Source organism: Panthera pardus, unplaced genomic scaffold, assembly GCF_024362965.1.
Source record: "Panthera pardus isolate Hobbes unplaced genomic scaffold, ASM2436296v1 HiC_scaffold_5, whole genome shotgun sequence".
Classification (NCBI taxonomy): Eukaryota; Metazoa; Chordata; class Mammalia; order Carnivora; family Felidae; genus Panthera; species Panthera pardus.
This window is the reverse complement of record NW_026526980.1, coordinates 11,636,152-11,661,921: the sequence shown is the minus strand read 5'-3', so window position 1 is coordinate 11,661,921 and position 25,770 is coordinate 11,636,152. Positions and strand designations below refer to the sequence as shown.

Here is a 25,770-nt window from a genome sequence, read left to right as displayed (position 1 = left end):
GGGTCCAAGGAAACATAGTTGGAACACAGGAAGGTGGCCACAGGGCCACTGGCTCTGGGTTTTGTTTTGTTTTTGTTTTTTTGCATAAAAGAACACACTCTTTGTGCTCAGAAATCACTAAAGGTAGAAAGTGAGGGCTTGGCCACAAAGCAGGGGTAGAGGAAAGATGAAAAACTAAAAATCAAACTCTGATTCTTAAAGATTTAAAGAAGCTACTACCCAACAAGAAAAATAAACAAATTAAGTACTGTTGTATGCAACTATCTGGATGCATGTCAAAAACATTATGCTGAGTGACAGAAACCAGACACACAAAAATGAGTACTCTGTGATTCCATTTATATAAAGTTCTTTAAAAAAAAAAAGGCAAGGCACCTGGGTGGCTCAGTCAGTTAAGTGTCTGACTTCTGCTCAGGTCATGATCTCATGATTCGTGGGTTCTGGCCCCGCATTGGGCTCTGTGCTGACAGCTCAGGGCCTGGAGCCTGCTTCTGATTCTGTGTCTCCCTTTCTCTCTGCCCCTTACCTGGTCTCACTCTGTCTCTCTCAAAAATAAATAAACATTAACAAAGAAAATTTAAAAAAAAATAGGCAAAATTTTTCTATAGCAACAACAAATAATTTAGCAATTGCCTATGGCTTGGGGATTGACTGCAAAGGGGCACAAGGGAACTTTCTGGGGGGATAAAAATGTTCTATATCTTGATTCTGGTGGTAGTTACCTAAGTGCATACATTTGTCAAAAGTCATTGACCTGTACACGTAACATAGGTTACATACATTTTATTGTATGTAAATTATGCCTCAATTTAAAAACTGCATTCTGGGGCGCCTGGGTGGCTCAGTCGGTTGGGCGTCCGACTTCGGCTCAGGTCACGATCTCGCGGTCCGTGAGTTCGAGCCCCGCGTCCGGCTCTGCGCCGACCGCTCAGAGCCTGGAGCCTGTTTCAGATTCTGTGTCTCCCTCTCTCTCTGACCCTCCCCCGTTCATGCTCTGTCTCTCTCTGTCTCAAAAATAAATAAACGTTAAAAAAAAAATTAAAAAAAAAAAACCTGCATTCTGAGAAAAAAGAAAAAAGCTAAGCTGTCAATACCTAAAAATAAATTTTATACAACACCTGAAAGAAGTATACAGAGAAAAAACTCTTTAGAACATTTAAGAAGATACATTTAAATGGAAAGCTAGAAAGACTGAATTTTATAAATATGTTAATTCTCTCCCAAACTGATCTAGAGATGTAGTGACACTCATTAGAATACTAACAAACATTTTCCATGGAATTTGACAAGTTGATTCTACAATGTATATGAGAGAGTAGAGAGCTAAGAGTAGGTAAAACATGTGTAAAGAAGCTGAGGAAGAAAGAGCTTTACTCTACTAAATATTAAAATTTGGGGGAATGTTTTCCTGGATAAAGCTCTATGGTATCAGCACCAGAATAAAACACATGGCCAATTAAATAGAAGGATCTGCCAAAACTTAGCTATCTATGGATATATCAAACCTTTATTTCTGACCAAGCTGACATGACAGATCACTTTTCTTTGAGATTTAATTTTTGTCCTTAGTTGAAAAGGACTCAAGAAGAAAACTAACAGTTGGTGCTGCAAAGAAAAAGTTGAAACAAGTGAAGATTCTTGTGCAGCAAGTAACTTTACAAATTACTTGACTCCCTCAATGGGCTGATCACAGACCCAGAAAGGTCCTGTATGTGAGCGCTGTGAGGACCAGGGTCATGTCTTCCCTGCCATTGCTGGATACTTAGTGGCATGAAGTAGCCACTTAATAAATAATGAATGTATAAATTATTCAGGAAAGTCAAGGATTTGCTGTTGTTTACAAAAATGATTAGAAGGAAATACATTAAAAATTTTAAATTATCTCTGATTGGTGTATTACTGTTATTGTTGGGAGGCTTTTTTGGGTTTTTGTTTTGTTTTTTGTTTGTTTGTTTGTTTTTTGGTTTATTCTGGTAGGTAAGCTTCTGTGACTTTAAATGAAATACCATGCCATGAAAGACTATTTCTCTTGTAGTCACAGAAGCCACTAAAACACATATACACCACTCTAAAAACAAATGGACTGATTTTTATGTGTTCCTCCCGGTGTAGCGGACTGGCAGCTTCGCATACAGCCAGATAGACTTTCTACTAAAGCCGTGGTTCTTAACCTTGGTTGCACATCTGAATCACCAGGGGAGCTGATCCACATCCTCAGAAAGGTTGATCTCATTCAGTGGGGCTTGAGTATCCGTAGTGTTTTGAAGCTTCCAAGGTGTTTCTAATGTGCAACCAGGGTTGAAAACCATGTCAATAGAGCTTTATAGAGGAGTCTCACAAAAAGAAAGCCCATCATAAACACCAACAAAAGTGGGCACAAGAGAGAGGTAATTACTGGGTTATCACAGAAACTTAGACTAGAATTTTTGGGCACAAGCCCTGCCAGTAAGCCCCTCTTGCACACAAGACTCAAGACAAAAAGAATTCTGAAAATTAGGCTCTGACACAAATTGCAGTTTGACTTTTGTGAAGTCCCTTCCTTTCTCTGAACTGCAATTTTTCATCACTGAAATGATGGGGTCTCCCCTGTGTTTTAAATTTACACTCTCAGACATACCCATGCTCACATCCATGTCTTATACATACTAGGTGCTTGACATTGGATAAGTCACTTTATCTTTCCAACTTTTTTATCAATAATAATACCAACTTACCTCATGCAGTTATCGCAAGGGTTAAACAAACAGGTGTTTATAAATCTTGGAACACAATGCTCAGCACACAGAAATCATTGTGAAAATGGCCATCCCCTGCCACTTACCAAATAGCAACTGAAGAAACAGAAGGGCCGGGCAGGCCTGACTCGGACAGCAACATTTCCCTCTTCTCCCGGAGGCAGGATGTTGCCCTCATCATCCACAATCTGGCAGAGAGATCATAGGGCAGTGTCTGGATATCTGCACAGCCAGGCCACCCCCCCCAGCTAAGCCTGCTGTCGCTAACCCAGAACATGCATTGTGTTCTCTTTGAACCAAGCTTCAGCAGCAGTTAGGGGAGGCTGCCTACCTGCACATCGTAAGGTGGGGACGCTTTCCCCATGGATCCAGATTTTATTTTCATGCCTTTTGAATTGGCACAGATTACAACCTGGAGAGAAAGTAGTACCAATAAGGAGGAAGCTTAACCCCTTCGCTTCCTTCCTGGTGCCCATCTTTTCTCCCACTTTGCCTTCTAACTCTCCTCCCCCCTCTTCCTTTCTGTCTCTTCCTCATCCCTTCCTTCCTTCTCTTCTTTCCATAGTCACCACACATTTACTGAACGCCTACTGGGCACTCACACGTAAAGAACCAAATGTGTCGCTAAGCCGAAAGACTCAGTTGACCACCAAATCTCTGCTGCCCAGATGGCTGTGGGGAATAGTGTCTAAGATAGTGAGCGCTGACCGGAGACAGAGGTAGGCTGTCCTAGTGGACACAAACAGCACCCTTGGCCATGAGAGTTGGTTTGCTGGCTGTGGTGTCATTGTGAAATCACTTCAAATTATCTTTAAACCAAAAGGGAAGAAAAGCTGATGGGATTTTGTTATCAGCTTCTCCCAGTGGGCAGGGCAGTCCCTGACAGGTGTCTGGAAGGCAGGAGGCTCGGTGAGTTGGCCATCTCCCCCTACTGGCCAAGAGCCCAGGTGGAGGTGACCTGTGGCAGGGACCCAGGCCCCAGCAGCACTCACTGTTTCAGACTGGCCATAGCCTTCATGCAGCTCCAGGCCCACTTGGCTCTTCCATTTCTCTCTCACGTCAGGATTCAGGGCCTCTCCTCCGGTCAGACAGTGCTTCAGGCTCTGAAACTGGTACCTTTCTCAGTTGGAAAATAAGGCCACCTATGTCAGGAGTTCCCCATCCCCCACCTCACTCTCCAGTACTGCTGCTCAGGTCTAGACATCTAAAGGCACTGGAGGGTAAAAGGCAGGCTTTATAATCTGTCCCAACTACCCTATCCTCTGGCTTTGCAGGCATGTTCCTCAGGGGCAGGTAATTTTTTAAAAACCAATCCTGTCTGATTCTGAAAAATCAGAACCTCATATAGTAGGTTTTGGCATAACATAGTCAATTGGCCAAAATAACTTCGTTGAAAACAAACAGACAGTAAATTGCTTAGGACAGCCACCTGGTTATAAATCGATTACAAATTTAAACAGTAGAAAGTAGCCCTCTAGGAATATGAAAATTGTCAAGAATGGACCAAAATTCCTACAGATATTAAATACATTGCAAATCTACCCTTCCATTTAACAAGTTATGCAACATGTGAACAATTGGTGGTTGCAAATACAGTTTCAACCATTTTTCCCCCTTTGGATAAACTCGGTTTGCGTATTAATTAGTATTACCTAGTATCTTTCAACCGAATTGCTCTTGAAAAAAATCATTCAGAGTCTGCTTTCTGTTAAAACCATGATATAGAGGTATACACAACGGGTCAGTGAATGGGATGAATTCTTACATTAGGAAAGAATTCCCCAGGAGAGACATGCAAGAGCTCCCTTGGTGCTTCACGGACAGATACATGGGATGAGGGAAGATGTGGGGAGGGTGGGGACAACTCTCCACGACTTGGGAAAGAATAGAAGAGGCAGACATAGATCAGAGTCAGTAAGGACAACAGATGTGTCTCCACATAGCCCAGCAACTAGACTTGTCCTGCTAGCAGATGTCGCTTTGGATTCACCCAGGATGGGAGCCATAGGCACACAGTGTCTTGTTGCCTTCCGTGGGATACCTAAGGCATTCACTCAGAGGGCGGCTGAATGGTCTTAATCTGGGGCTGAGGCATGGAACATCGATTGTGGTGGGCTTGCTAGTCCTTGGCCTTGGCCACAAATCCCATTCCACAGGTGGCTAACAGGTATCCAATAATTCCTCCAACCTCACAGAAGTAGCAGACATATTGATGAGGGAATGGCCTATGGGTATACGATGGAGAGACAGCCCACCTCAAGTGCTAAAATTCCAGACTATCTTAAATCTATCCAATTCCATCTGGATGCAAATTCCTGGGTGGGGGGAGGGGCAAGAATTTCATTTATGTGGGGCATCTGCAAAGGATATAGATGCTTATGTGCTTGAGTATGTGTGCATGAGAGAAACACAGATATATATAATATTCTAGATATATATTCTCTATATAGAGAATCACAGATGTATGTGTGTATATTATATATACATATATATATGTATACACATATATATACATATGTATACACACACACACACACACACATATATATATATATATATATATATATATACATATACACAGAGAGAGAGAGAGAGAGAAGGAGAGGGAGAGAGGGGAGAGAGATAGGAGAGGGACAGAGATGAGACAGAGACAAAGAGACAGAAACACAGACAGAGGTGGTATGACAGCATAGGTGTGCATGTGTACATGTACTGTATGTATATGTACTGTACATTCGCATACTTAGGTCCCCAAAGCACCTAACAGTTGGGCTGTACCTGGTCAGATCCTCCTGTACAAGCAACCGGAAGATGGTGGGGACACAGCAGAGGGTGGTGATCGGGAAACTGGAGAGAGTCTAAACAAAAACAATTAGAGGTATTGGGGTGGGCCTTTGTGCCGATGGAGCAGGTGGACTGGGTCTTCATACTCTCATTACCAGAGCAGAGAAGTTGAAAACTACACATGGCATCCAGCCTCCAAGGTGGCTCCAGATGACTTCACTTCCTGGTATTTTAGTCTTGTGGGGTGCCTTCCCACACTGAACCAAGTTTGGTCTGTGTGTCCAAAAGCATTCGGCACAGGTGACAGATGCCACTTTCGAGATTAGATTGTACAAACACTACAGCTTCTGTCTGGGGTACCATCCCTCTCTCCCCCTATCTTAAGTCACTTGCTCTGGGGAAAACAGGCCACCATGTCATGAGTATACTCGAGTGTATACAGTCAGAAACTGAAACCTTTGGCCAATAGCCAGTAAGAAACTGAAGTCCTCTAAAAACCACGAGTGGGTTTTTAAAGAGATTCTCTAGTCCCAGTCAAGCCTTAAGGTAATTGCAGTCCTGGCAGACGTCTTTCTTTTATTATGGTAAAATACACATCACATAAAATGTATCATTTTAACCATTTTTAAATGTACAGTCTAATGCCATTAAATACATTCACATTGTTGTACAACCATCACCACCATCCATCTCCAGAACTTTAAAAATCTTCCCAAACTGAAACTCTGTACCCATTACAAAATATTGCCCCATTTCTCCTTTCCTCCAGCTCCTGACCATTTCACTTTCTGTCTCCATGATTTTAACTACTCTAGATACATCATATAAGTGAACCATACAGTATTTATCCTTTTGTGGCTGGCTTATTATTTCACTTAACATAATGTCTTCAAGATTCATCCATGATATAGCACGGGTTATTCCTTCTTTTTTTTTTAACATTTATTTATTTTTGAGAGACAGCATGAGCAGGGGAGGAGCAGAGAGAGAGGGAGACACAGCACAGGGCCTAATGCAGGGCTCCAACTCAGGAACCATGAGATCATGACCTGACCCGAAGTTGGAAGCTCAACCGATGGAGTTACCCAGGTGCCCTAAGTGTCATTCCTTCTTTTTAAAGGCTGAATAATATTCCACTGTATGCATGTATCACATCTTGTTTATTCATTTATCTGCCAATGGGAGTTGGTTGCTTCTACCTTTAGGCTATTAGGAATAATGCTGCTATGAACATGGATATACCTAGCTGACAGCTTGACTGCAACCTCATGAGAGGCCCTGATTCAGAACCACCTGTTAGACTGCTCCCAGACTCCTGACCACCAGAAACTGTGAGATACTAAATGTTGGTTTTAAGCTGCTAAGTTTAGGGGTAACTTACTACAATAGATAACTAATATACTAGGTAAGGGCTAGAGGCAGTAGAGGGACAAGGTACACACTGGCTGATCAAGCCCTAAGTGAAAAATGATGATGGTGAGCTTGGTAATGGCAATAATAGTCAATATGTGTTAGTAGCCCACTCTGTGCCAGGACCCATGCCTAGGATTGTTTCATCCTCCATAGGACTGTATTATCCCTTTCTTCCTTACAGATGAAGAAACTGAGGTTCAATTTCCTCATCTCAAGGAAAGAAGTTAGGTACCTTTCCCAAGGACACACAGCTAGCAAATGGAAGATGTAGGATCAGAGGTCAGGTCTGACTGATGGCATGGTCTATGCTATTAGCCACCAGGTGACACAGCTTACCTCAATGCAAAGAGCACGCACCCACAGATGGCCCCTCAGATGTTTTAAGGAATGGTGGTTAGGATGTAGAGGGCAGAAGGAAGGTGCCCTATGTCAATAATTATGGGGTCAATAATTATGACAAAACCCGGGGAAAATGGGCAGGAGTCATCAGGATACTCCGGCTAGGTGAAATATTCACACTAAGCACCATGGATAGTAGCACATGGAATTGAAGAGTAGACTATGGCTTTCCCCAAGGTTTTGAAAAGTAACTAGGGTTTTGACAGGAGCACAGGAAGAAATTGGTGGAGGGAGAGGCACCCAATGCAGAAAACATAAAATATGAAAATGTTCAGAGATATTAAATGGTCTTGTCCAGGAATCTAGTTATAGGACAGGCAATAACTGAAGGTAGCCAGGTGGGCAGGAGTCAGATATGGATGGTCCTGGGAGCCATTTTGGTTAATATCAGCACCAAAGAGGCCTTGTGGTCACTTATGCCTTTTCTCCTGCAAATTCAAAACCTGTATTCCTTTTTTAAAAAAGCTTTATCTCTTTAAGTAATCTCAACCCCCAATGTGGTGCTTGAACTCACAACCCTGAGATCAAGAGCTGCATGCTCTACTGACTCAGCCAGCCAGGCATCCCCAATGCCTATACTCCACTCATTTCATTTACACCCAACACATAAGCCATATTTTTGTTTCTTACATTCAGAATAACCTTGGCATCAACTCGGGGCAGTTCATGCACAAAAATGCAAGATCCATTAGGCCAGGCAGAGAAGAGGGTCCAGGCTGCCTTCACCCAGCCCGTGTCTGAGGTGTTCCAGAAGATGTCTGATTTGGTCAAGTCCACCCACTGCCTGCCAAAAATTAGAGAAAGTCAGAACCTCCAGCAGTGCTTCTTCTTTTAAAAAGGATTACAGTATCAATGTTACCTTATTTGGAGCCTTGACCAAGGTTCACTTATAACTCACTTGTAGTTATCAAATTGGTACAAGAACCCTAAAGCCACTCTTTCTCTCAACAAGCATTTATGGAGCATATTCTGTGTATTTATGTCATAGGCGAAGGATACAGAATTAAACAGACAGATCCCATGCTTTCAAGAGTTCACAATCTAGTGGGAGTGATCTGTAAAGGAACACATAATCTCAGTACAGTGTGATGAGGAAACTTCTTGATTCAGTCAAAGTTTATTCAGGACTTATTCTACACTTGGCATTAGAGTGTAGCAAAGAATGATCAGTCTTGCTTTGAGGAGCCTACAGTTTAGTAAGTTTAAACATCTAGGAAGACCCTGAAGAACAAGCTTTCAAAGAGTTAAACACAGAGCCATTTTACAATTATGCAATTACGCAATTCTGGAGAATGGGCACCCAACCCAGAGAAAGGATGGAGACGGATCTGAGAAATGGTTCCCCAGAGGAGGTGAGGGCTGCGTGAGATGTAAATGATGTGCAGGAACTACACAGGGGAGGCAGAGAAGGAAGGACATCCAAGGAAGGGGAGGCGGTGCCTGTGAGCATAGAAAATACACAAGTGGTCATATTCTGCACTTGGATTCTAGGACACACGGTCTTCCTGGTCCTCAACCTTGGCTGCTCCTTCTTGGTCTCCTCCTCCTAGTTCTCCTTGCTTACCACTTCATTGCAGAAATGCCTCAGGCATTCAGTGCCCAGGCCTCTTCTCTTCCCAGTGTCATTTACTCTTTGCTGATCTCATCCAATTTCATGGCATTAAGTACCACCTTGCTGACAATTCCATCATGAATATTTCCCACTAACTCTACACATGTATCTCCAAATACCTCCCAATATCTCCTTTCTTAACTCAGGGTATGGAGATGTCTACTAAGCATCTCAAACTTAGGACGCTGAAAATGAACTCCTCGTGTTCCTCCCACCAAACCGCTCAACATAGTCTTCCCACTGCCAGTTAACGCTTCTAATTGTTCAGGCCATAAAACGAGGCCTCTCTCACTTCACATCAAACCTGTCTTATTAGGCCTATGTTCAAACTACATTCAGAATCTTGCCTCCTCTCACTTCCCCTGCGGAAGCCTCCCTCCACCTTTGCCTCAATGCACTGGCTTCTGAAGTGGGCCTCTGCTTCATCCTTTGCCCCCTACAGGTTATTCTCAACCCAAACTCCTGACAGATCCTTTAAAAAAGCAAATCAGGTCACATCACTCCTCTGCGCAAAATACGCCAATGTTCCTCAGAAAATTAAACATAGAATCACTGTATGATCCAGCAATTCCACTTCTGGATATATACACCCAAAAGAATTTGGGTTTGAATAGATGTTTATATACCCATGTTAATAGCAGCACTAGTGATAACAGCCAAAAAGCAGAAGCAACCCAAGTGTCCATCTTTGGGTGACCGGATAAACAACACTGATATGTTACATACGTTGCAATATTCATTAATGAGCCTTAAAAAGAAAGGAAATTCTGACACACGCTACAACATGGATGAAACCCGAGGACATTTTGCTAAGTGAAATGAGTTAGACATGAAGGGAAAAATACTGTATGATTCCACTTATAGGTGATTCCCAGAGTAGTCAAATTCATAGAGACAGAAAGAAGAATGGTGGGTGTCAGGGTTGAGGAGGGAGTAAATGGGGAATTAATGTGTAAATGGGCAGAGTTTCAGATTTACAAAACAGGAAAGTTCCAGAGATGGATGGTGGGGATGATTGTATAACAATGTGACCGTCCTTAATAACACTAATTCTACACTTAAAAAGGTTAAGATAGTAAATTTTATGTTATACATCTCTTACCACAATTAAACACAAAAACAAAAACAAAAACTCTCCAATGGCTTCTCACCTTGCTCAAAGTAAAGCCCAGGCAAGGCCTTCTGATTCTACCTGAGTTCACACTTTGTTAGCTCTCTGACTTCATTCTTCTTTTTTTTTTTAAGTTTATTTATTTTGAGAGAGAGAGAGAGAGAGAGAGAGAGAGAGAGAGAGAGAGAGAGAGAGAAAGAGAATGAGCAGAGGAGAGGCAGAGAGAGAGAGAGAATCCCAAGCAGGTTCTACACTGTCAGCTCAGAGCCCAATGCGGGACTCGATCTCACAAACTGTGGAGATGATGACCTGACCCAAAACCAAGAGTCAGATGCTCAACTGACTGAACCACCCAGGTGCCCCATGTTAGTTCTCTGACCTCACTTTTGCCACTATGCCTCTTACATTTCTCTGGCTCATTCCCTACTTTCTGTTACTTGACCTGCCAGATGAGCTGTCCCCTGGTACCTTCCACTGGCCACAAAACCCAGTCCATAGCTGGCCTGGGAGTGCTCAACCATCTTGGGGGCCCCAGTAGTGCCACTTGTGAAGTAGATGGCCAGTGGGTCTTGACTCTTGGTCCTCACACAGTTGTGCTCTGTGGATGCCTCGCTGTAAAACATAAAAATCCTAGGTGGTATTACAAGTAGTAAAAATAGTCATAATAACAATAATATTTATAACAACAATACTGGCTACCATCTTATTAAATACTACCTGTGAGGCACTGTGCTGGAAGCTCCAGTTGGCATTGTCTCTGAGCCCTACAATCACCTCATGGGGTAGGTACTATCATTATAACCCTTTGCAAATAAGGAAATTGAGGCTCAAAACTGGTGAAGCAACTCACTCAAAAGAGCCTGTGCTCCTCCACCTGGGCATGAGGACTCTCTGGTGAATAAGCACATTTCTGTGTCTATGCCTCTGCACATTTAAGGCACAGCTTTGCCCTCACCCCAATTCCAGGTAATTTAGGGCTGAAGGATTCCCTAAATTTGTGGGTTTGAGATCTGGGTAACTCCTAAAGTTCTGTGATCTGGCAAATCTTCTCACCCACTGGTTCTCAATCCTGGCTGGACCACAGGGGCATCTGGTGAGTTTTTAAAAGAAATCCCATTGCCCAGGCTCCACCTAGAGAAAAATAGAAGCTTTGATGGTGGGCCTGGGGCACTAGGATTTTTTTTTTTTTTTTTTTTTGGGTATATTTTGGTTTTTTTAAAAGCTCCTCGGGTAATTCTAATGACAGCCAAAATTGAGAATTCCTGGTCTAGGCCAACCCAACAGCTCATCAATATCATCTGGGCAGATCTCTTACAATACAGATTCCCAGGGCCTTTGCTCAGGTACATCTGGTTAAGTAAGTCAGATGTGGGAATCTGAATTTAAAACAGTACCCAAAGATAAATGGCCAAATAAATAAGTAAAACAAAATAAACAGAATTTTCCATAATTTTTAGTAGAAAGTTTGCATTCTAATATAGGCAAGAACAATCTAAAGATTATTTACCATGTCCTCAAACTTCTAAATATATCTTTTTTACTTTACTACCTACACGTGCTGAGTATTTTCTGTTCAAGTTTCTGCTGATAATCATTGCAATGAAATATAACGTAATAATATATTATAAAAAATGTCACATATTGGAAATATAATATTTTTGAAAATACAAGATAAATTACTTGCAATGCATGCTTGTGGGTCTTATAATCCTAAAAATCTGTAACACATTTAAGTGAATGTGGCACATAGTTCTTTTTCAAATAAAGCTACTGATAAGAGACAAATGTTAATATTAGTAAGAAAAGTAAAATAAAGTGAAACAACACCCAGGTGAATGGGTGGTAGTTGGTCTGTGGAATGTGCATGTGTGACTTCATGGTACAGGCCTCTGACAGGGCCCCTTTTTGTTTCTGCCTCTGATCAGGACAAAATCTCAAATGCCAAGGTAGGCTTCCACCAGGGCATTGCTCAAAGGCAGATGGCTTTTGGTTCTGTCTCAACCATCACGTAACTACTTGTTAGCATCTTGCATAAGTCACTTTACTTTTCCAGTGTCAGTTTCCTTACCTGTAAAATTGGGTTAAAGGGTACTTCATAGGGTTTTTTTTCAAGTATTAAATAAGAGCACCAAACACAATGCTTACACAAAATAGATGTTCATTACATCTTTGGTGCATGAATGAATGTAGGTAAATGCTCACCGAGCACAATGCCTAGCATACACCAAGCACTCATTGCATGGCAGCTATTATTATATTACTAATTGACCACCCACTATGTCCTAAGTGCATCATATGGGTTATCTAGTTTACTCTGGCTACCAGTTCTGTAACCACTAGCACCATGACAGAAGCAAAAGACACCCAGAAAAGCTAATGACAATTCTAGTACTGAAAAGTGAGTGACTTTGAAGGATCTTAAGGCTGGGATTAGGTCTCAGGTCCACGTGATCTCCACAGTTGAGTGCTCCTTTCTGGTTCACTCTCTTCGTGTACAATCAGCAATACACTCCATCCCCTATTACTTAAAGGGGGAAAACCTTGGCCTCATCTTTATGCTGTTCTCTGGAAAACCCCAACTTACCGGAGGAGTTCCCTAAAGTTCATCCAGCCTGGCCGACTGCTGTCTGACACCAGCAGCTTGGTCTGAAGGGAGGGGCAGTCAGCACTAATGGTGTCGACCCGCGGAGCCAGGGAGTCACTGGTGATAATGGACTTGGCCCTGGATGCCTGCAGCCTGTATTTGAGGTCCTTCTCCGTCAGCTGAGAGACACCCGGAATCATGACAGCCCCTGGCACCACACAGAGAGGGGATGTTGACTGGGCAGCAGGGGAAGAGCCCTGTGAAGAAGTCCAGACCCTGATAGTCACATCAGAGAAAGGAACAGGAAGAGACTGGACAGGGTTGGAATGCCTGAACTGGAAAAGGTAACAATAATGACAATAATGGAATCCAGAATATGTTTATGGAGCACTTACATGTGCTAAGAATTTACATGCATTATTTCATTTAATTCTCACAACCCTGATGAGTAGGTGCTATTTTTATACCCATTTTGCAGATTCAAACAACAACAACAACAAAAACAACAACTAAGACTTAGACCCTTATGCCTTAATTAAATGAAATAACTTGCCCAAGATCACACAGCTAACATGTGGTAGAACTGGGATTGTGAGTCTAAGAGGTGGTAAACCTAAGGGTCCAAGATCTCAAATACTGTTTTAGAAATGACCTAGCTCCTTGGTTTGCCATGCCTTCACACAAAAGGCTACAATAAATCCAAAACCACTTCTGAATGCAGCTGAGTCCATCTCTTCCCAAGGGGAAGGGATGTGGAAGCATAAAACATGGACAAATTTTATCAGACACCTGAAAAGCCACCTGAGTATCTCAGAATGGAGGTTGTAAACACCCACTGAGCCCAGCACTCTCATTTCACAGATGAGAAGAAAGAGATCCTACAAGAATGGGTCATCCTGCCATGGCCAGTGAGTGAGGACAGTAGACAGAGGAAGGGGCCAATCCCAAATGGTGTTAGAGCCAAACCAAAGTTCTCATTACACTTCGCTTTATCTCCTAAGCTTTTACAGGTTTTAAAACCCAGCATGAACACTTTGGGAGGTGAATGGTATCTCTTTACTTCATCCCTCTGCTTTAGCTATTTCCAGAAGTCTGTCCCACCTGGAGTTGTGTGTGCTGTTTTGGGGGCCCAAGCAGATGGTGGACAGCTAGGGATGTCAGCAAGAGAAATGAGCCTAACACCATAGACTAGAAGACCAGTAATAAGTGCATATCAGGAGAACATGGCAATGTGGGAATATAAGGACATCCAGCTTGGGGATCCTCTAAAATGTTGGAGATGATGTTGGACTTGACATGGTCATGTATGATGTAGTCTTGAACTATTTTATTTGGACATCAAAGAAATGGGTGAATCTGCACAATTGGGGGAACTGGAGACATTTAGATAACAGGAAAAATAATGAAAATAATACCCCAAAAAGAAGTTTTGATCATGCAAAGTGCCCAACACACTGCCGGGCACATAGTAGGTCCTCAAGAAAAGCATAAGGGCTCCTTTACCTAGGCTCTCATTTAAATAAACCTTATATGCCATGGCAGGATATGGAGAACTCCCAAAACCTGTGGGTCTGTTTCTTTTCCTCAAGCTGGATGTACTATAATGGTGCTTATTTTTATATTTTGTGCAAGAGTATATAAAAATAAAAGTAAAGTTCCTGCCTTTTTTTTTTGACAATCCATTCACAAAATGGTTGACTAAACTTGTTTGTATAGAAAAGCTAATTCTCTGGTATGAGTTTGTATCCCCCTCTGTTTTGCAAACATTTTTTGTAAAAACATCCATATTTCAGACAGTGTTCTATGGACAGGGTTGGAGGGCATGGACAACCTTTCAAGTGGTGGAAAGTTCCCAGTGGGTGGAGAAACCAGCTCTCCACCAAAAGTAGTTGTCTTGCTTTTGTAAAGTCAGCATAAAAACTCCAGCCCTTTCAATAAGAGCATCAGAGGGTCAGCAGAGGCCCTCTGGGTTCTATTGATGGTGTCCTTTTTCTGCCTCTGCTCCTGTGCTGGAAGAATCACCCCAAGAAGATCAATGGTCCATTGCCTTGGCCATTCATAACAGCAGGAGGAGGAATCCTCAAGGGCTAATCTTATGGCTTAGATTATTTTGTCCTTCTCTTTCTTCCCTTGGCAGCTGGTAGATGCTGTGGTGGTGAGAGCCATAAAGTCTAAGAGTGAAAGTAATGTAGATTGACTAGGAAGATCTCTCACGCATACTTGCATTACTCTCCACACGCTCACAGCTCCCAAACCATGACCAGCAAAAAATATGTTCGGTTTGTTCCACTCAGATTTTTTCTAAAGTTTATTTCATTCTCAACAGTTTTTCTTCCCCCATAAAAATCCAGAGTTTTCTATTACAAAGTCAGAAGTGCTGGAAACACTGGCCCTCATTCACACACGGAAACATCTGGCTAGAGTTGAGAAGCAGTTGCCCCCTTTTGATGAGCCATGTGAGCTCTGCTATCCGGCAGTCACTAGTGCTCCCTACCGCCACACACCCACCTGCTTTCCTCAATTACATTACTACCTGGCCCCCGTGCTCAATCAAGTTTGTGACTGTTAGGCAAAGGGGAAGTAAACAAAACTCCACGTAAAGTTCACTTTGCTCCATCTCCCAAACCATGTGGACTCTGCAAAACTCTGGTAGGTGTGTCGGCCCCAAGTGGTAGCCTCAGCCCTGCTCACTGACCTGTCCGTATACATGCCACGCTGACCAGCCACCATTCCGGGAGCCGCGGGAGCACCAGCATCATCCTGTCCCCAGGCTGAAGGCTACACGTGTCCCTCAGCACATTCGCTGCCCTCCTGGACTGCTGCCCCAGCTGCTCAAAGTTCCACTTGACTTCTGCTCCCGCGCCATTGACCCACCAGAATGCAGGGATCGGGGGCCTGTGTCCAGCCTAGATGGCAGTGTAGGCAGAAAAGAAAAGGAAAACATTTGTTGATGACTTTTGTTTGCTTGTTACTGTTTTATTTGATTTTGTTGCAATAGTGTTTAAATTCAACACAGTGTTCAACAGTGTTCAAATTCAAAACAATATGGAAAGATGCATTGAGAGGCTTCCTCCCATCCTTATGCCCATCTGTGTTGCTCCTCACTTCACCTGCCTCAATGAGTAACCAGTATTATTAGTTTCTTGCATATCTGTTCAGTGTTTCTTTAGGCAAACATTAAGTATATTCTGTTTTCCATACCACTTTTTTTAATGCAAAAGGCAGCATATGATTCCTACTGTTTTGTGTCCCCTTTTTTTGAGATATAATTCTCATACCATAAACTTCACTATTCTGAAGTGCACAATTCAGTGGTTTTTAGTATATTCCCAAAGTGCTGTGATCATTGCCACTATCTAATTCCAGAACATTTTCATCATCCCAAAAAGAAACACTGTACAGATTAGCAGTCACTTCCTATTCTCCCCTCTCCCCAGCCCTTGGCAACCACTCATCTACTCTGTCTCTATGGATTTGCCTGTTTTGGATATTTCATATGGATGGAATCATAATATGTGCCAGCACCACTAGTTGGAAAGATTATTCTTTCCCCACTGAATTTCCTTGGCACTTGTGTTGAAAATCAACTGACCATAGATTTATGGGTTTATTTCTGGACTCTCAATTCTATTCCATCCATCCATCCAGATCTATCCCTATACCAGTGTTACACTGTCTTTTTTTTTCTCACACAGGAAAAAAAAATACAGTTATTACTATAACTCTGTAGCAGGTTTGAGTCCTCCAGGGTTGTATTTCTTTTTCAAGGCTGCTGAGGTTATTAAGGGTCCCTTGCGTTTCCACATCAATTTTTGGAGAAGATTTCAGCAAAGAAGTCCCCTGGGATTTTGATAAAGATTACATTGAGTATCTAGATTAATTAGAGATGTGTTATCATTTTTTTGAAACATTATACTTTCTGCTTCAAGGGCAATTAAGTTTAAAAAACGTACAATTCAACTTTAAAAAGTCAGACTTCAGGTAATCTGCTAAGTGCATACATAACGTAGAGGGTAACATTTTCTGGCAGTCCTTGTTTCCCTAAAGTTGGAGTTCATCAGATGTGTTTTAAAATTCTCCCAAAATTGTCACGAGGCACACGTTATTTTTACATAATGAAGTAATATCTCAGGGGAATTCTTACGGAGATTCATCCGAATCTTTAATGAGTGTTTCTTTAAGAAACACTCCCTGATCTATTCCAGCCTTTGGTAAGTCTCCAGAATTTTAAAAAGTAGATTCTGACAATTTTCCCAAGGTTTTTCATTGCTGTTGCTTTTATAGAGGATAAAAGTATAGCAAATCCTGATTCCACCATTTTTGCTGATGTAACCCTGTTTGTATTTATCATTGAGAGAAATCTTCTAAGGACAATGCCAGGTTGGAAAAAGAGGTCAGACTTTGTAGACAGAAACAGGCCCCGGCTCCATCTTCTACATATGCTTCCCAGGTGGCAGATGGTATGACTCCCATTTGATACATGCGAAAACTAAAGATGAAAAAAAATGGATGAAAAAAATCCAAAGAGCTTGGTGCATTTATCCAAGGTCACACTTCAAGTGGATGAACCATGTCTATCTAACTGCAACCACCTTCATACTTTACTATACCCACAAAAAGTATACTTTTAGTGAATCCACTAATGGTGTTAGTTCCCTCTTGTTTTTCTTTAAACAAGCTCTTCTTAAAGTTAACATAAACAAATTGCTTTGAGATAGTTTATATTCTCCTGCTCTAAATACAAAGTAAGCACCTTTAACATAAATAAAAAGCGAACTATAACATGCAGACAGAGGCACAACAGACACATAAGGAAGGGAAAACAAAGAAGGAAGCATATGAACACAAACACAAAAAGAAATCCAGATAATCAGTTCCTAAAACAGTTTAAATTTTAGGACTTGCAAAACTCCTAGGTCAAAATGTCCACCTATCTTGTAGCTCTGAGTCACAGTGGGGTTCCAGAGGGCAGACTTTGATGCCCAAGCTGGACACTAGGACACAGTGTGCCTCACCTTTTCTAGCTGGCTCCACATGTCCAGTACATCGTGAGCAAAGTTGAAGTACTCAGGCACTGGCTGCCTCCCCAGGCTGATTGCTTCCCAGGTGGCCACAATGTCCTGAGGGTCAAGTAGAGGTGGTGGTTGTCCATGAGGCCCGCAGAATCCCCGCTCACTTCTCAGCACCTTGAGGACTCGTCCTCTTAGCCATGGCATCATGTTATTGCTTCTGGTCTGTCACCAAAGAGAAGAGATAGAGCATCATGCTGAATTCTGGGCTTTGTGGACAGACTGAGCTTGAGAAGAAACCTGTGGTCAGCCCTGATGGTGACTACAGTGCACACCGACCTGTAAACAGAGTCTTGGAACTCAGTCTTAGTACCACCATGTGATTTTGGCCATTTTTTTCTGAGTCTGAGGTCCATCTCTTCCACCTCTCACCGCCTGTGGACCTCTGGGGGTCTGAGGTCAGTAACTCAGAACCCACTTCCCAAGGCTTCCCAAGCCCACTTTCCCAAGATAAACCCTGAACTAGCTGACAAAGACAAGAAAAGCTTTAGAGCAACACTGCACAATAGAAATATATTGTGAGCTACACCTGTAATGTACAATTTTCTAGTAGCTTCATTCAAAAACATAAAAAGGGGTGAAATGAATTACAATAATATTTTATTTAATCCATGTGAAAGGTGAAATAAGATGGGGTAATTATGTCAAGGGGTTTTAAAATGAGTCTGGAGGCCATTCAGGAGGTGGGCCTTAACGTTCACACCACACCAGTGGAACCATGAACTTTTGAACTGGGCCAAACCACAAATATTCCAAGGACTCAGCCTGAATACCTGTTACAGTAAGAGACTTTGTTTAGCCTTAGCAATCAATTATATTCAGTCAAGATCAGTTTTCTTCCGCCAACATCAATCAAAATTCGTTGTAAGCAATATATAGAAGCATTCCCTTTTGTCTTTAAAAATCCTTGCCTGTTGCTCCCTGGAGTCGGGGTGGGGCACTATTTGGGTTCCAGCCCTAATCTGTGTTCTCTGAATTGTAATTCTGAGACACCAAATAAACTTTTTTTTTTTTAGCTTTGCTCTTTTTTTTGGTCAACACCAGCTGTATCCTATAATTTCAACATGTAATCAATGTAAAAAGAAATTACTAAAGAGATAATTTACATTTTTGGGGGGTGGAGGTGGAGGATTGTAAATCCTCACAATCCAGTATGTATTTTACACTTACAAACACCCCTCACTTTGGACAAGCCACATTTCAAGGGCTCAACAGCTGCAAGTGGCTGTGGCTACCATATTGGACAGGGCAATTTTCAGTGTCTTGCTACTCAAAGTAGCAAGATGCTATGGGACAGCAGCATCAGCACTCCTGGGAGCTTGGGACAACTGCAGAACCATAGACCACACCCTAGACATGTGGAATTAGACTCTGCACTTAAAGGGAGCCCGAGTGAGGTGTGTGCACTTGGAAGTTTAAGAAGCAGTGGCCTAGAGGCTGCATCCCCAGATGCAGTTTCTTTCCACCAAATTCCTTTTGGTCATTATAATAGTAACAGAATATGGTAATGTAGCTGCCAGAGACTAAAAATTTGAGCTTCCCACCCCCAGATTCTTTTATTAAGTTCTAACCTCCAATGTGATGGTAGCAGGAGGTGGGGGCCTTTGGGAGGTGATTAGGTCCTGAGACCCCAGAGAGCTGGCTTGCCCCTTCTGCTTGTTGAGGAGAATGCAGACCCACTTTGCCAGACCCGCTTTGTCAGACCTGCCTGGTCTGTGAACCAGGAAGGGGGCTCTCACCACACTTGGAATCTGACTGCTGCACTTTGATCTTGGACTTCCCAGTCCCCAGAACCATGAGAAATAAATGTTGTTTGAACCACAGCTGCCAAAGAGACTAAGACAATAACCAACAATAATAATGTATCACAATTCCAAGAAGAATGATTATAATTGCCATCTACAGAAGACTTACTGTGTACCAAGCAAGCATTTGGAAGGCGCTTTGTAGATGTTATTTCCTTAAATCCTTACAACTCTAGGATCTAACTGTTCTTTTCTCTGTTTTACAGATAAAGAAAGTGAGGCTTAGAGATGACAGACAAGTGACTTGCAGGTCTCAACTCCCAGAGATGCCCAGGCCCCAGCCTCTGTTGTGGCCGCCAGCCCTGGGGCCTCAGACTCCCCTCCTCTGACCCTCTCCCCCCATTCCTCAGCTCTCCTGAACTCTACCCCAAGCCTTTTCCTCTGCCTTCCACACCTGGATTCCTCCACCCCTTGACAGCTGATAATTACAGTTCCCAGGCCTCCTTTCCCAGGGCACAAGGCCATTTCAGGCAGGCCTCTTCTGATACCTGTCCTTGAAAGATTTCTCTCTATAGTACCTTGCTCTTGAACCCAAGAAATGCAAAAGGGCTTCGGTGTTCTGCTTCAGCTGAATACAGGCTTTAATGCCTATAAACATTCAGGTTCTTCCAGGACTGCTGGAGAAGGCAATCTGCTGACTCAGCCTCCCACAGGGAAGTTTGGCCCCAGATGCAGCCAAGAGAGAGCAGAGCCTGAAGCCAGCAGAGGACAAGGTAACTTCAACTGGCCAGCAAGCTTGAAGCCTGTGAGTGTGGCTCCACCAACAAGTTTTTCTCAGAGCTCGCAGGGCTGGGAGATTAAACTCTAGCTCTGGTGGAACGTCTTCCCTGAAAATTCAGGTCACCACGTCATCTGAAAAGAGAACAGGAAATTTATTATGTTTTAGCAGAAAGAATATAATAGTGACAATAATATAAGTCAAACCATGTTCCTTTTCTGCTCCAAACCCTCCAAAGCACAGAGACAAGAAAGTACATCAGTAGTTGCCTGGGGCTGGGTATGTGAACAGGGAATGACTACAAATGGACACAAGGGATGTCTTTGAGGTGATAGAAATTTTTTATATCGGACTGTGATCACGGCTGCACAAATCTGTAAATGACTAAAAATAATAGCAATAGTAACAATGGCATACTTGAATGAATTTTATGGTATGTAAAATTAAATCGAAAAAAAAGAAAAAAAAAGCTTTTTTTTGTTTTGTGTTGTTTTGAAACCTCCTGTGTCTCCCTGTCTGGCTTGAAGTCCAAGTCAAAGTCCTGCCAGCAGCTGCAAGGCCCCACATGATTTCCTGGCTCTACCCTCCAGCCCCCTGCTAGCTCTGTTCCAGCCACACTGGCCTGCCTGCCCTTTGTTCTCCCTGCTGCTGGTTAACTGGATCTCTGAGAACAAGAGCAAAAAACATCTTGTCTCATAGTGTTTGCCAATATCTGTGGTTAAATATTCCCACCATGGCCAATTTCAATCAACCAAAGTTTTAAAAACCGGCTTGCAAAGTTCCTGATTATTAACTGTCTCTGGCACACCCCTGAGAGCTGGCTCCAGCCCTGCTTCCTTCCTTGTGCTCACTGGCTTCTCTGCCACGAATTTCCTTTCACAGGGTTCACTCACTGTCTCACCACTCACACACAGGCCCCTGCTCAGCATGCCTTCTGCCACGGCCCTAACCCCAACTGGAACCTTCTCCCATCTGACACTTCCCACCTTCCTTCTCTGCTTGATTTTCCTTCTTAGTGTTTATCACTTTCTTTTTTAAATGTTTTTTTTTTAATGTTTATTTATTTCTGAGAGAGAGTGAGCGCGCGCGCAAATCGGGGAGGGGCAGGAGGGAGGCACAGAATCCCAAGCAGACTCCAGGTTCAAAGCTGTTAGCACAGAGCTGGACATGGGGCTCAAACCCGTGAACCATGAGATCGTGACCTGAGCTGAAGTTGGCCACTCAACTGACCAAACCACCCAGGCGCCCCAGTGTTTATCACTTTCTAACATTCGATGTATTTTATAAAAAACATTTTTTTCCAGTTTTAATACGAAATGATTGACAGATAAAATTCTATATATTTAAGGTATGTGGCATATGCATTACATAAATGGTTACTACAGTTAAGCTAATTAATACAGCCATCACTTCACCTACCTGCCATTCAATATTTTCTACTCATTCACTTTTGCTGTCTGTCCCCTCCCCCAACCCACACATGCACACTAGAATATCAACTCCACCAGAACATGGATTTTAGATGTTCAGCCATTTCCTCAGGACTTATAACAGTGCCCTGCCACACTTTAAGAGTTTAATAAATACTTGTTGAGTCAATGAAGAGTAAATGAGAATTAACATTTAGTGAACATTTTTCGTCTGCCAGTCATTGCTATGTGCAGCAAGTACAAATTGACCTCTGATGTTCTCTGACCTCAGATCACCTTTCTTCCTTAGCGCTAGAAGTGGTTCAAAGTCCTTCCGATGGAAAAGGGGCTATGAGTGCCTCCTGGAGAGGATGCTTAGGCGCCAGCGCCTTGCTTTGCAGTGGTTAGCATCACACTGGGTGTTCATCCTCCACTGTGTTTTGTTCCCTGAGGCTCTGGCTTATTTCCTGGCCAGGCTGCTGTTGCCCCTTCCCATGGAGGCAGCTCCTCTTCCTCCCTGCCAAGCATGGCCATAGCAAACATCTCTTTGACCTTCAAATTCCACTTCCTCAGTGCCTAGGCCTCTCATGGGTCCCAGGCAACTGCTCTTATCTGCAAATCTATAGCCAGATCTAAAGATACATTCTCTAGTCTCAGGAAGGTGGATGGTCAGATGACCTGCTTTTCAGAGGACCTGAAGTCAATTTCACTGCTATCCATCAGTATTTGATAAGAATCCAGCCACACAGAACTGGAGGCTACAAACTCTGACAATAATTCTGCTGCTACTGCTAATAATAACTGCCTTTCATTTAGTCATTCAACAAACATCTTTAAGCACCTATTAGCTGCTAGGCAAAGTAAAGTATAAGGAATTTAAAAGGTGATTACTACTGTGATGAAAACTAAAGCCTAGAAAGAGACAGAAAGTACCTAAGAGGATTGGGGAGGTTAACGGTTTTAAACAAAGTGATGGGGAAAAGGCCCAGGCTGAGAAAGTGATGTTTGAGCAAAGACTTACAGGAGATAAGACAGTAAACCTGGGTGAAGAGCCGACTATAGAAGAAACTGATATGGGAAACAAAGGCAGAAGGAAATGGCAGATAAAACTGAATTTCCTTATAACCTGCAGCCTGTTGACAAATACTTAAGGCAGGCAGAGTAAAAGTTTCTCAGGGAACTCCCTGCTGTCTTAATGCTAACGCTTTGCTTGAGGGAAAAACAACCTTAGGGTGACAGTAGCTAGGCCTCCAGTATCCTGGGAGTCTTCTTTAGCATATGAACTCCCAAGTATATAACCAGTCTATCCACAGGGTCCTGGGCAGCTCTTTCTGCCCAAGGGTTTTGTCCCCTGGCTTTAATACAATCACCTTTTTGCACCAAAGACATCTTCAAGAATTCTTTCCTGGCTGTCAGCTCCAAACCCCATGAACCCCCCATCACCCCAAAACCTCATCAGAAACCACGAGTGCCCCTGAGGCGGGAGAGTGACTGTCATATTGGAGGAGCAACAAGAAGGCCAGTGTGGCTACAGCAGGGAGTGGGAGAGAGGCTAGGAGAGGAGACAAGGGCCAGCTTTCTGCCCTCCAGGTCCCTTGCAGCTCAGTTTGGCCAGTCAGCTCCGTTAACCCTTCCAACAGCTCTGTGAGTTCTATGCTATTTTACACATGACAAAACTGAGCCTCAGAAAGGGTGAGCGACATGCCCAAGGCCACCCAGCTATTCAGGGACAGAGCTGGGATTCCAATTCCAATGTTTAGACACTTCTGTGCCACCCTGTGCCACTCTTGGCCGGGATGTATTTTGTTTCTGGTGCTCCCTGTGACCTCCAGCCCCACCCCTGTGCTTGGGCAAGCTCCTCTCAGCAAGGGCAGGGCCTTCTTACCCAACAATGGCCATTCTTCTCCAGGGCCACCCTGGTCTCCAGAACCCCAGAATGTGGAACACTGCTGCTCAGGCTGCTGTGGTTCCTGTGTGTCTGGGAAGGGTCTTCATTTCTGCCTCTGGATTTCTTTAGGAAACTCGGCGGCCTCCGGGTCCTACTCTGTCACAAAGGGAAACCAGGAGTCTGTTCTTCAGGCCACGACTTCCCTCCTCAAGTGCCCCGGAGTTTGCTGCCCCACCTCGGCCTAGTGGGCCTGCATGTAACCAGACTTCCTACAGGTATGGGCTTGAATGAAATGGCAATTCTGATGGATGGGTCCTGCCCTGGCCACATTCCTTCTGCCAGGATGATTAAAATTTAAGTGTGGTTTACTGCGAAGATGGCTACACATTAGTATCACCTAAAGAAACTCACCGCACCCCATACAGACCAATGAAATTACACCTAGTATATTTGGGTTCAAATATCAGTATTTTCTTGAGGTTCCCCAAGAGATTCTAATGGGTGGTAATGGTTGAGAATCACTGAAATACACTGTGGGGTTTATGTGAGAATTAAATTAGATCATTTGTTTATTCATTCATTAAAAAACATTCACTGAGTTCCAGATCTGGACAAGGCACTGTTCTAGGAGGTGGGAAAACAGCTGTGAACAAAGGCACTTACAGGAAAAAGTTTAGAAATATAAACTGTGGAGCCCCTGGATGGCTCAGTGGGTTAATCGTCCAACTTCAGCTCAGGTCATCACCTCACAGTTAGTGAGTTCAAGCCCCATGTCGGGCTCTGTGCTGACAGCTCAGAGCCTGGAGCCTGTTTCGGAGTCTGTGTCTCCCCCTCTCTCTCTCTGTCCCTCCCCTGCTCATGCTCTGTCTCTGTCTCTCAAAAATGAATGTTAAAAAAATTTTTTTTAAATAAAAAAATAAAGCACGTACACTCAGAAATAATAATACAGGATTTGAAGCAAATGGGGGTGATGTGGCCGAGAATGCTGGAGGCAAAGGTAGTGGGGAGACAGAGTGGCCTGGGAAGACCCCCCTCAGAGGAGCTGGTGTTAGGGACCTGAATAACCAAAAAAGGTTACAGATCAGGAAAAGGGTGTTCCAGGCAGAGGCAAAGGTCCCAAGCAGTGTCTGCCTTAGGAGAGAGAAGGAACCGGCCTGGCTGACATGCTGACATAGGAGGGAGAGCACAGGACTGAGGTCACAGGAAACAGGATGATGGAGTCCTGAGACACCACCATATTGGATGTGATGGCAGGCCCCTGGCTTCTCCATAAGACAGTGATGTGATCTAAGCTGTGTTTTAGAAGGAAATCTCTAAATTCTGTGTGATGAATGGATTGGGAGGAGAGCAAAAAGAATATAAGTAGAGAGGAGGCCACTGCTCCAGCTGGACCAGAGACGATGCTGGCTGGGACAGGAGGCTCTCAGTGTTGGAGACCAGGGACATTTAGTGCTCAGAGCAGTGGTAACTGGTAGCAAGGCCCTCTGCATTAAATACTCTTATTCTTATTTATTCTTATTCATAAGAGTTTTCTATGATGGCACTCCTCTCTGTGTGGGGGTGGAGGGTAGAGGCTGGATCTAGGCTTGGAATTGGCTGTGGCTGTGGCTGAGGGTTCCCCAGAGGGACACAGAGGAGCCACCAGGATTATCAGGCCAGAGCGGTGGGTGCAGGGAGAACTGGGGTTCTGGACAGGAGCAGGGGTCTGGGTGGGGTTGAGGGTACAGTGTCAGGGGTTGAGTCACAATGGGGTCCAGAGTTTGAGGAGGAGCTCTGTGATGAATCAAGGCTGAGCTGCGGTCAGAGAGGGTCACAGGAAAGAGTAAAGGGTGTGGTGTGGAAGGTGGAAGGTGGGGGAAGAGAAAGAGAAACGGGGCGGGGGGAGACAGAGACACACACACACACACACACACACACACACACACACACACACAACCTGCCCCCATCCCACTCTTTTCCTGGAAATGTATACAGTTCACTTTTTTGCTCCCTTCAGTTGCTAAACAAACTTCAACTGAGTAAATTTTAAAGATCTTATTGGCTTTATTCAATGATTAATGAATCAGGCAGTATTCCAAGTAGCAGATGTTTGTTTGCTCTCATGTTTATTTATTTATTTTGAGAGAGAGAGAGCATTCATGAGCACAAGCGGCGGGAGGATTAGAGAGAGAGGGAGAGAGAGAATCCCAAGTAGGCTCCCCTCTGGCAGCACAGAACCCAACTGGAGGCTCGATCCCATGAAC

At 43.5% G+C, this 25,770-nt stretch overlaps 2 protein-coding genes across 5 annotated transcripts in view; one reads left to right on the top strand and one right to left on the bottom strand.

The window, feature by feature from the left end:
• ACSM5 (acyl-CoA synthetase medium chain family member 5) overlaps positions 1 to 25,770 on the bottom strand; it is a 110,705-nt gene that overhangs the window by 4,243 nt on the left and 80,692 nt on the right. For 3 of the 4 annotated variants that reach the window (XM_053894300.1, XM_053894301.1, XM_019468757.2), the window contains exons 3-11: positions 17,654 to 17,872; positions 15,334 to 15,544; positions 12,639 to 12,846; positions 10,523 to 10,666; positions 7,962 to 8,115; positions 5,514 to 5,593; positions 3,728 to 3,851; positions 3,067 to 3,147; positions 2,822 to 2,923 (exon numbers count right to left, since the gene is read on the bottom strand). In XM_053894300.1, coding sequence (XP_053750275.1) covers positions 2,822 to 2,923; positions 3,067 to 3,147; positions 3,728 to 3,851; positions 5,514 to 5,593; positions 7,962 to 8,115; positions 10,523 to 10,666; positions 12,639 to 12,846; positions 15,334 to 15,544; positions 17,654 to 17,872 — 1,323 coding nt within the window. Of the gene's footprint in view, positions 1 to 2,821; positions 2,924 to 3,066; positions 3,148 to 3,727; positions 3,852 to 5,513; positions 5,594 to 7,961; positions 8,116 to 10,522; positions 10,667 to 12,638; positions 12,847 to 15,333; positions 15,545 to 17,653; positions 17,873 to 20,030; positions 20,136 to 25,770 lie in introns of those variants that run through there. The other variant, XM_019468758.2, reaches the window with a different exon arrangement.
• The window catches only part of PDILT (protein disulfide isomerase like, testis expressed), a 42,932-nt gene continuing 40,735 nt past the window's right edge, over positions 23,574 to 25,770 (top strand). Inside the window, exon 1 of the mRNA XM_019468752.2 lies at positions 23,574 to 23,802. The gene's annotated coding sequence lies outside the window, so the exon portion shown is untranslated. The remainder of the gene's footprint in view (positions 23,803 to 25,770) is intronic.